Genomic DNA, 11,085 nt, shown 5'->3' with positions numbered 1-11,085 from the left:
TACAGCAGGAGAAAGGCTCCCTCCCCCCACACACACACAAACCTACAGCAGGAGAAAGGCTCCCTCCCCCCCCCACACACACACACACACACACACACACATAAACCTACAGCAGGAGAAAGGCTCCCTCCACACACACACACACACACACACACACACACACATAAACCTACAGCAGGAGAAAGGCTCCCTCCACACACACACATAAACCTACAGCAGGAGAAAGGCTCCCTCACACACACACACACATAAACATACAGCAGGAGAAAGGCTCCCTCACACACACACACACATAAACATACAGCAGGAGAAAGGTTTTTCTGTGCACCCTCCGACTTAAGATCATGGCATATTAAGTTGGAGCTCCCAAAAGTTAAAAAAAGATTTTAAAAAAATTTAAATGCAGCTCGTGGGTTGAAAACCGGACACTCAATTTTGCCGGGGTCTGTTTTCCAAACCCGTGGCTGTCAGTAGCTCGAGAACCAATGCCAGCAAAATTGTGCACCAGCTGTGAAACCCGCTGACAGCCACCGCTCCTGTTGAAAAAGAGGTGCTAGGGACGCGCTAGTGTCCCTAGCGCCTCCTTTTACCGCGGGCCCTAATTTAAATATTTTAGTTTACTGAATCGCGCGCACAGGACACTGGCTTGTGCACGCGCGTGCAAACTTTACTATATCGCCCGTTTAATAGTGCAGTCTGGCCACGGTAGAGAGACTGGGGCTGCTCGGAAAACAGCAGCCGCTATTCTGCAAAATTGCCGAGCTACATAAAGGGCAAAAGATCTAAAAACATTTAGCCTCGGGCAACAAAAAAATGCTGAAGCCACCGAGGAAAGAAAGTCAATAGATTTGAATGTGCTACTTACTAACTTCATGGAGTGTCCTCACATTCAGGTCGATACAGTAACATTGAGTTAAAGATTCCCCATCTGTAACGTGCTGGGAGCGCACAATACAGACGAGTAAGGCCATCCAGCGATACAGTCTCCAGTTTCACGCGTCCTTAGCGCTTCCTAAACCCTTTCCTAAACCCTTTCCGCACCCAGCATGTAAATGAACGAAAAAGCTGTATAATGAAGGAATTAGCTATTCCCCTGCGATACTGTAACGGGCGCTGATATTATCTCCTCCGTAACCCGCTGTTCTGCCGCGGCCTTAACCTGCTAGTTTACCGCCTCCCCCTAGTAGGAGTTAGTGTAGTGTAGTGTAGGGTAAAAACATTGCTTACCCGCCCTGGTCCCGTCCGGTCTCCTGCAGCCCCGTCCGGTCCCCTCCTCCCGAAGCAAAAAAAAACAAACGGAAAAGTAGCAAGGCTCGGGCCTGCTATGGTAAGTGTAAAAAGTGTAAAAAACAAAAAACCTGTGTGTTATATAAAAAAATAAAACAATTTTAAATACCTGTCGGAGGGCCGTGGGTCCCGGTGGGCGGCGGGCAGCCATCAGCGGCATCCGGTAGTCCCTTCTCCCTTCCTCCCTCCCTCCCCTGCCTGGATGAGCGCCAAAATCGCACGGGCGGGTCGGCAGCGGGGGGGGGGGGGGCGGCAGCAGGATCCGGGAGCGGTGGGTAGGCGGCAGCGGGGTCCGGGGGGGCAGCGGGGTCCGGGGGTGGCAGCGAGATCCGGGGAGCCAGCAGCGGCAGCATGTTCGATCGGGCAGGCAGCTAGGTGGCAAAGTAAAGATGGCCGCCTGCACGGGAAAATCGTGCAATTGGCCGCTGAAGACGTGACGTCACACCCCGTGACGCCAAACGTCGTGACGTCACGTCTTCAGCGGCCAATTGCACGATTTTCACGTGCAGGTGGCCATCTTTATTTTGCCACCTACCTGCCTGCCCGATCGAACACGCTGCCACTACTCGCTCCCCGGATCTCGCTGCCGCCCCTGGATCCTGCTGCCGCTGCCCCCCCGCTGCTGACCCGCCCGTGCAATTTTGGCGCTCATCCAGGCAGGGGAGGGAGGGAGGAAGGGAGAAGGGACTACCGGATGCCGCTGATGGCTGCCCGCCGCCCCACCGGGACCCACGGCCCTCCGACAGGTATTTAAAATTGTTTTATTTTTTTATATAACACACAGGTTTTTTGTTTTTTACACTTTTTAAACTTTTTTACACTTCCTGGTGCCTGTCATTTCAAATGTCATTTGAAATGACAGGTACCAGCGCACCCAGGTTACTGTATAGGCGCTGTTACAGCGCCTATACAGTAAAATGGGTTGCGCGGGCATAACCCTTCCCTAACGCTTCACAGCCGCGGCATGCATTTGCATGCGATTAGAGGAGAGTATCGGGGAGTTAGTGAAGAGAACTGTGCGTGCGGGGAGGAAGGGTGCGCCTGACACTGCCGCACTGTTTTTACCGCGGCCTTACTGTATGGAGCCGATTATCCGAAAGTGTAATTAACGGATTCTTAGTTACTCATTCTAGACCTCTCATGATCTTAAACACCTCTATCATATCCCCCCTCAGCCGTCTCTTCTCCAAGCTGAACAGCCCTAACCTCTTCAGCCTTTCCTCATAGGGGAGCCCTCCCAGTCCCTTTCTCTGCGTCCCTTCCCTCCCTCCCTCCCTCCACACTGAGCTCAGGAGAAGCCTAACGAAAAGATCTTTACATAAGGACTTGGGACAGACACCCGTGGGTCTCTCCTTGGCTTCCTCACTACAGAACGAACAAGTTCGAGGAAGAGGATAGAAAGGTAATGATCAAACAGTACAGACAACAAATATAGGTTTGGACTTTTTAACTGTAAACTTTATCATGCAAAACAGCTCCGTTGCTGAGACGGTAACGTCCTCTCGAGTCCCGATCATAGGAAACCAGCGGAACTAGCCTGGAAGAGGCCGGGTGACCTGGAGGGTCGTAGCCTTTCTTTGCAGGCTTTCCGCCTCTTGTGGCTTGGAAACCTGCGTCACTTCGGAGTCAGCAGTGGCCGCGGCCCCGCGCTCACGTCTCGCCCTACTTGTCCCCGCCCCTGCGCTCCCAGAGTCTGCCCCTCCCCCTTTGCAGGGCGGGGCCGGTCAGGGCTCACGCGCTGCTGCTGCCTTTTCAAATACCCCGTGGACTGGCCCTGCTGCCGACTCGCCCTTTAACTCCTGCTGGATAAAAGAGTCCTGCCCCGGGGGCGTCCTTTTTCTGTGCGGAGGGATGGCTACAAGTGGGCAGGTGAGCTGGGCTGGTAGGACTTCGGTGACCTGGCCGTGTCCTGATTACACAGGCTTCGGGGGTGGGTGCTCGGGCCTCCTCTCTGCGGGAGCTTTGCCTGGCTCGGCTGAGCCCATTAGGTCCGGGTTGCCTGCAGGCCTTGCCCTAGCGGACAGCCTCAGGCAGGGTATTTAGTAGCTTTGGCCTTTGGCTTGCACCTTTTTGTTTAGTTCAGATTTTTTTGACTCCTTCTCAGGCCTGGATTTAGGCATAGACAGCTGCCTAGATTGCCAAAGAAGATCCTGCTTTGCCTTGCACAGCTCCAATGGGCGCTGCCTACCTGTGCTACCGTCTTAAATCCCCTCTGCTTCTCTAAAACGGTGGTTTACAGGGGGCAGTAGGGGGGGGGGGGGTGGAGCATCTTTCAGTTGCCTCCTGGCTCCATGTAATAGGGAGTGGGATCCTGTTTCTAGCTCTCTGTGTGCAGAGATTTCTAGTTCTCATTGTCCTACTGATCTGAGCTAAAACTCAGAAGTACAGTAATAATCTGCTAAAAAGCCCAGAGGGTCCATCCAGTCTGTCTAGCAAGTTCTGTACAGCAGTAACTGCTGCTCCATGCAGGTCACTCCCAAGCCTCCTGAGCTGGGAGTGCTTAGGGCTCTGGTCTATGAAGCAGGGAAACCAGGGTTCAGATCCCACTGCTGCCTCCTGTCACTTTATCCTCCATTGCCTCGGTACAAAGTTAGATTGTGAGCCCTCTGGAGACAGTACCTGAGTGTAATTACTTTTGAAGTGCCAAAAAACAGGATGCTTTAAAAAAAAAAACAAAAAAACTGCTGCTCTATGCAGGTTTATCTTGTACAGAAACTTTACACCTGAAATGAGTGCCGATTACCCCATGTCTTCACCTGCATTATACAGCCAGCAGGGGTCCCCTGGGTCTGCTCCATCACCCCCTCTCCTGGAAGGGCCTTGCATGCTTCCTACTTCCGGACGTCCCTGAGTCCATCCCCTGCAGTTTTGTGTCATGACCCTTTCTTTCCATCATCTTCTGTGCAGTCCCAAGTTCTTGCATACCATCGGGTAAAACCAGGACTGGGTTTGTCTCTTCCTTGTCACATGGAGGTAGGGGGTAACCCTACCTTGGCTGCCCCAAGGACCCCTGCCCTGTTGCTGTGTCTTATGCTTAATGAAAGGAGCTCTTCAGCTGCAAAAAATTCGAGGGCAATAATCAGAGCAAAATCTGAAGGCTAGAATTCCTGCAAAGATTGTTACCCCCTTCATCTGTAACCGTGTTTACTCACCTACAGCTAAAATCCCCCCTTCACCCTAAGCAGAAAGAAGACAAAAAGAAAAAGACAAAAAGAGAGATGACATCCACTGAGGAAATGGAGAAACACCCCATAGAGAACAGGTACAGCACCAGTAATGGCCACAAGATATGGATTGTAGATGATGCCCGGGGGTCTCACTACTGGAATAGCAGGGGGTGCTGCAGGGCAGGAGTGAGGTGCATTGGTAGAGCTGTGTGTGAGGGTCTCAGTACTGGAATAGCAGGGGGTGCTGCAGGGCAGGAGTGAGGTGCATTGGTAGAGCTGTGTGTGGGGTCTCAGTACTGGAATAGCAGGGGGTGCTGCAGGGCAGGAGTGAGGTGCATTGGCAGAGCTGTGTGTGAGGGTCTCAGTACTGGAATAGCAGGAGGTGCTGCAAGGCAGGAGTGAGGTGCATTGGTAGAGCTGTGTGTGGGGTCTCAGTACTGGAATAGCAGGGGGTGCTGCAGGGCAGGAGTGAGGTGCATTGGTAGAGCTGTGTGTGAGGGTCTCAGTACTGGAATAGCAGGGGGTGCTGCAGGGCAGGAGTGAGGTGCATTGGTAGAGCTGTGTGTAGGGGTCTCAGTACTGGAATAGCAGGGGGTGCTGCAGGGCAGGAGTGAGGTGCATTGGCAGAGCTGTGTGGGGGGTCTCAGTACTGGAATAGCAGGGGGTGCTGCAGGGCAGGAGTGAGGTGCATTGGCAGAGCTGTGTGTGAGGGTCTCAGTACTGGAATAGCAGGAGGTGCTGCAGGGCAGGAGTGAGGTGCATTGGCAGAGCTGTGTGTGAGGGTCTCAGTACTGGAATAGCAGGAGGTGCTGCAGGGCAGGAGTGAGGTGCATTGGCAGAGCTGTGTGTGAGGGTCTCAGTACTGGAATAGCAGGGGATGCTGCAGGACAGGAGTGAGGTGCATTGGTAGAGCTGTGTGTGGGGTCTCAGTACTGGAATAGCAGGGGGTGCTGCAAGGCAGGAGTGAGGTGCATTGGCAGAGCTGTGTGTGGGGTCTCAGTACTGGAATAGCAGGGGATGCTGCAGGGCAGGAGTGAGGTGCATTGGCAGAGCTGTGTGTGAGGGTCTCAGTACTGGAATAGCAGGGGATGCTGCAGGACAGGAGTGAGGTGCATTGGTAGAGCTGTGTGTGGGGTCTCAGTACTGGAATAGCAGGGGGTGCTGCAAGGCAGGAGTGAGGTGCATTGGCAGAGCTGTGTGTGGGGTCTCAGTACTGGAATAACAGGAGGTGCTGCAGGGCAGGAGTGAGGTGCATTGGCAGAGCTGTGTGTGAGGGTCTCAGTACTGGAATAGCAGGGGGTGCTGCAGGGCAGGAGTGAGGTGCATTGGTAGAGCTGTGTGTGGGGTCTCAGTACTGGAATAGCAGGGGGTGCTGCAGGGCAGGAGTGAGGTGCATTGGTAGAGCTGTGTGTGGGGTCTCAGTACTGGAATAGCAGGGGGTGCTGCAGGGCAGGAGTGAGGTGCATTGGTAGAGCTGTGTGTGAGGGTCTCAGTACTGGAATAGCAGGGGGTGCTGCAGGGCAGGAGTGAGGTGCATTGGTAGAGCTGTGTGTGAGGGTCTCAGTACTGGAATAGCAGGGATGCTGCAGGGCAGGAGTGAGGTGTATTGGTAGAGCTGTGTGTGGGGTCTCAGTACTGGAATAGCAGGGGGTGCTGCAGGGCAGGAGGGAGGTGCATGGAATGAGCGTTTTCATGTGAAGTTACTTTTAGTGGCCTTGCATTTTTATCCACCTGTTCCATGCTTAAATTTAAAAAAAAAAAAAAGTATTTAAAGTTGTTAACTTGTGTTGGCTGTGTAGTTGTGCAGTCTTGTTTCCCTCTAACTCTGCTGGTCCTGCATAATGAAGCAGTACAGTAGCAGCCTGGTTGCTGGTTTGGCAGTCTCCTTGCAGTTCCCAGTGGGTGGGTGTAGTGTTTTCTTCATCCTGATGCGTTCCTGTCTGCCTGTGCCGTTGTGCTCTCTATATGGTGCCCTAGGTCAAGGGGACGTGTAGATGCTAGAACACTGAAGATGGCTTTTCTCACTGCACTTAGGTGGGCTTTATGGTTTTTTAAAAACGATAAGAGCAAAACCTGGCAGGCGAATCTCCGTCTGGTCACGAAGTTTAACACCGTTGAAGATTTCTGGGCGTGAGTATGGATTGCCTGGGTAAGGGAGGGTGGGGGAAGCTTGATAAGTATTGGGAATCGGGTCAGGGCCAGTGCAAGGGAATCAGGCTCCCCCAGTCCCAACCTCAGTCACTCACAGGCCCTCCCCTCTGTTACCCACACTTAGGTTCTTCTCTCATTCACACACACACCAGCACGCGTGCACACACACACACACCAGCACGCGTGCACACACACACTCCCTCCCTCTCTAACACCATCACATGCACACAGGCTCCCTCTAACATCATTGCTGTCTAGTGGACACACAATCTCACACACGGACACACAATCTCACACACGGACACACACACGCGTCGCTCATGACCTGCTGAGACTCTGCATTTCTTGGCGGTGAGCGGGATGGGTGCTGCTCCTGGCCCACTGAGTCTGGGCCAGGAGTGGGATGGGCTCCACTTGTGGCCCCACGTGGCTGCTCTTGGCTGGTGCCCTGCTCCTTGTGACTCTGATCTTCAGGTTCCTGGTTTGGGAGGAGTCTGAGTCCTGCAGTCTGATCTCCTCTCCTCTGATCTTTCTCCTCCCAGGCTGTATACCCATATCCAGCTAGCCAGCAAGCTGACCTCTGGCTGTGACTACTCCATCTTTAAGGTAAGGCCGTCCATTCACAAGGTCTTCTGTCCCTGACAAGCACATGGCTGTAGGAGGAAATGGTGCTGGTCAGCCTTCAGAGCAGAACCTGTTCAAGGTCGCGTGGTATCCACCTGAGGGCTGCCCAGTGCTGTCTTTTAAAGGATTTGCGGGGTAAATGGACATCACGCCTTCCCCATTCTCCAGCACTGACCACTAGGTGAAGGATAAGGTCCCCAGGCTTGGGAGGAGAGGTTGGTGTTGGCGAGCTCAGGGAGGCCCTGAATTGTCACGTTTTTTTGGGAGGGGTGGAGAGGAGGGGATTTAATGGCGACTGCTTCCTCAGACTGACGGCTGCACTCGGCCACTGAGGAGCTGCTTATCGTCTTATTTCTTGGCTTGATCAGTTTCCTCTTTTCGGACACTGGATTACATTTGGATACTGGAGGTATTTCTCTGGCCCCAGAGGCTTCACAGTGTAAGCTTCTTTCGGAGGCAATGGAGGGTGAGGTGACTTGCTGAGATCAGAAGGAGCGGCAGTGGGGTATCAAACTCTGCCCCTTCTCCCCCACCTTTATCTTTACAGGGGCTGGCTCTTGGCCCAGAAAGCTAATTAGGGCTACTTCTCAGCTCATGGCACAGAGCTCAAGTTTGATTTTAGCCGGAGCAAGGCTGAGGTGTGTATAGATGGGAAGGATGGTACTGAGCAAGGAGAGAACATATCAGCACAAAAGCGATCACATATCACTCAGAAGCAATCTTATTTAAAATATGAATGACTTCCTATGTCAGGCCTGCAGGAACTGATCTCGTGACCTCTGCTCAAGGTGTTATAATCCTTTGTCTGTATATAACGCTCTCTGACGCTGCACGAATGTCTGTTTCACGTTGATTCTATCTTTATGAAAAAATGTTTTATGCAATTAAAATGAAAGTCTTTAGATAAGAGCCTGTACTTCTATTTTTACCAGACGGACTAAGATAACGTCAAGGTGTGCTCAGTCTCTAATGCCCCTGTGTAGCGTGTGCTCAGTCTCTAATGCCCCTGTGTAGCGTGTGTTCAGTCTCTAATGCCCCTGTGTAGGGCAGCTGTCCTGAGCTGCTCCTGTTCCCAGGAAGGTGAGACCCCTACACAGGGGCATTAGAAGAAGCATCTTGACGTTAGACACATTACTCTGAAGTCTCTTAGTTTTAGTTTTGTTGGTTCACTGTTGAAGGGGAGGGTCCCTGCTTTAAGGTTCACCCCAGGCCTCTGCTCTTCCTGACGCTTGTGCTTGCTCACTAAGGACCTGATGTAAGAGGCTCAGTGTAACCTGCCGTTGTGTGCGAACGTTGCTGCCCACGACACTGCGTTGTGTCCAGCCCTTGCACGCTAATGAGGGCACTGGCTCGCCTCCGTTCTTGAGTGCTGGTGGTAATGGCCATCTGTGTGGGCAGCGGCCGGATTTCCACTGCAGACACCTGTACTTGGCATTCACTCGCACGTACAGTATGTGTTCTGCACCATTAAATGTGCTTTCAATGCATAAAGCAATTTTTATTTTTTTTTAGCAAAACAAGTTCTTTCTGTGCGCATAAAATGTGTCCGAGGTCCCTGAGTTAAAATGTGTACGTTTTTATAAACTCCTGATGCATTCATATAACACCAGCTTACTGCAGTGGGAGTTTAATGTTCTTGGAAGCTGAGTGGATGGGAAGGAGCAGGGTAAGGTGGGCATCTTAATGACTCTGACAGCAGCCACTCTTGTCGGTTGACATCTGAGACTGCTTTGCATTTGCTTTAGGATGGGATCACGCCCATGTGGGAAGATAACAGGAACAAACGAGGTGGCCGATGGCTGATCACCCTTTCTAAACAGCAGCGGCACACGGACCTTGACCGCTTGTGGCTGGAGACGGTGAGTTGAGGAGCAGGTGGCCTCTTGCACAGTGCAGAGGAGCAGTGAGGTTAACCTGTGTCTCTCTTTCTCCCCCCCTCATGTGATTTCTCTTTCATCCTTTAGCTGATGTGTCTTATTGGCGAGGCCTTTGATGAGTACAGTGACGATATCTGTGGTGCTGTCGTCAACATCCGTGCAAAAGGGGATAAGATTGCCATGTGGACCAAGGAAACTGAGCACAAGGAAGCAGTCATGCACATTGGGTAACTGCTCTGCCCCTCTCTTCTCATTGCATTGATGAACCTAATGGATAGCGTGGGTGCTCTGTGGCCAGAAGGAAAGGATAGCTTTGAGTTTACAGCTTTTCCTGGTCCTCCTGTGGGAGGCTGGGCCCTCCGGCAGCGTTGTGAATGGAAGTGGCTAAGCTGCTGAGCGCTGCCTCCCTAGGAGCCTTCTCAGTAGTAGTGAAGTAAACGCCCTGGGCGAGGCACACGTCAGTCTGCTGGCTGGGCCTCTGTACGAAGCTTTCCCTGCCAGGGTTAGTGCCTCTCTGGCTGGGGGAGAGAGCGCTGTTTGTTTTTCCCCTTCTACCACAGCTATTAAGAGTCTGCTTGTTGCATCCACCCAAGTCTTGGACTCTTAGCAGCGGAGCGAGGCTGTCCTGATGAGAACCAGAAGGATCCGTTTCAAACAGCACAAGCTAAATCCCAGAATTGTTGCTTTTACAGGCGCGTGTTCAAGGAACGGCTCGGCCTGTCGTCCAAGGTGGTGATTGGCTACCAGGCTCATGCCGACACGGCTATCAAGAGCAGCTCCATCGCAGAGAACAAGTTTGTGGTCTGAGTTGCCAGCTTGGGCTATTAATTTCTACCCCCTGAATCTATTTTTCTTTATCCTCTTCTTTTGGGAAGAGTATCTAACACCCCACTATTAAACTGACCCTTTAAACTGGCCCTCAGTCTGTGGGTTTTTTTGGGTTTTTTTAAGCTCTGCTAGTGCTGCAAGGGCCTGACCTGCTCCTCAACCAAACCCACCCTGCACGAACCTCAGCCCTTGTGTTTCATTTGTAAAGTGAATGAGCACCATTTTAAATTGAAAAGTGATTAAAAGAGCCTTCAGGAGAAGGCAGGATCACACTGTCTGCTTCTCACGTGAGGAAGAGATGGACGCCACCCTCTTACCATTAACCAGCCAGGCAAAAGTGATGGGTGGGGGGAGAGAGACTGAGAACGTTTCTACCATTAACCCCAAATGTGAAATAGTCCTAGTGGGGTGAGGAACAGCCAGCACCATCTAATGGGCAGCTGCTCCCCTGGATTGTGACCCTGGCCCCATCCCATCTCTTCCTGTGCCTTTGGCTCTAGTCTTGCTGCTGCCCTTGCGTGGGTCATAGTTCCTTGTCCTGCCCGCCTTCCCTTCTCGAAGCAGCAGTGTGGCAGAGGCTAGGGCTGTAGGAGGGCATGCAGCGTGCTGGAGGGGGCTTGTTGAGGTAGCAAGGTAGGCACTGCATGCTAAAGTTGTGGGGTGAAGAATGCATGATGGTGCCTTGAGGAGGGTGAGCAATTTTTGACTATAGATATCCATTTCTATTTAAAGAAATCATCAAAGTGGTTTACAAGTGAAACAAATTAATGATATGGATGTACTGTAGGGTTGCAGACTGGTGCTGTAGGCAGGGTGCAACATGATGGTAGTGTGATTATGTGGGGCTGTAGGCAGGCTGCAGCCTCGTATGTGGTGTCTTTTAGTTACAGAGTGGGGCTGTGAGGTGGGCTTTAGCAGGGTGGTATTATACAGTGCTGGCTGGTGCATGGGGGAGCAGGCTGCAGTGTGGTATTATACAGTGCCGGGTGGTGCACGGGGGAGCAGGCTGCAGTGTGGTATTATACAGTGCCGGGTGGTGCACGGGGGAGCAGGCTGCAGTGTGGTATTATACAGTGCCGGCTGATGCACGGGGGAGCAGGCTGCAGTGTGGTATTATACAGTGCCGGGTGGTGCACGGGGGAGCAGGCTGC

The 11,085-nt window shown here is 52.4% G+C and overlaps 1 protein-coding gene across 1 annotated transcript; it reads left to right on the top strand.

Annotated features, from left to right (window-relative positions):
- Window positions 1-3,001: 3,001 nt before the first annotated feature.
- EIF4E1B (eukaryotic translation initiation factor 4E family member 1B) lies at window positions 3,002-10,023 on the top strand. Its single transcript, XM_029583704.1, has 7 exons — window positions 3,002-3,156; window positions 4,446-4,549; window positions 6,489-6,584; window positions 7,148-7,211; window positions 8,975-9,088; window positions 9,194-9,333; window positions 9,799-10,023. The coding sequence occupies exons 1-7, from the start codon at window positions 3,139-3,141 to the stop codon at window positions 9,911-9,913; spliced, it is 651 nt and encodes a 216-aa protein (XP_029439564.1). The 5' UTR covers window positions 3,002-3,138; the 3' UTR covers window positions 9,914-10,023.
- The last annotated feature ends 1,062 nt before the right edge of the window (window positions 10,024-11,085 follow it).

The sequence above is a fragment of the Rhinatrema bivittatum genome, chromosome 18, assembly GCF_901001135.1.
Source record: "Rhinatrema bivittatum chromosome 18, aRhiBiv1.1, whole genome shotgun sequence".
Lineage (NCBI taxonomy): Eukaryota > Metazoa > Chordata > Amphibia > Gymnophiona > Rhinatrematidae > Rhinatrema > Rhinatrema bivittatum.
This window is presented reverse-complemented; position numbering and strand designations above follow the sequence as displayed.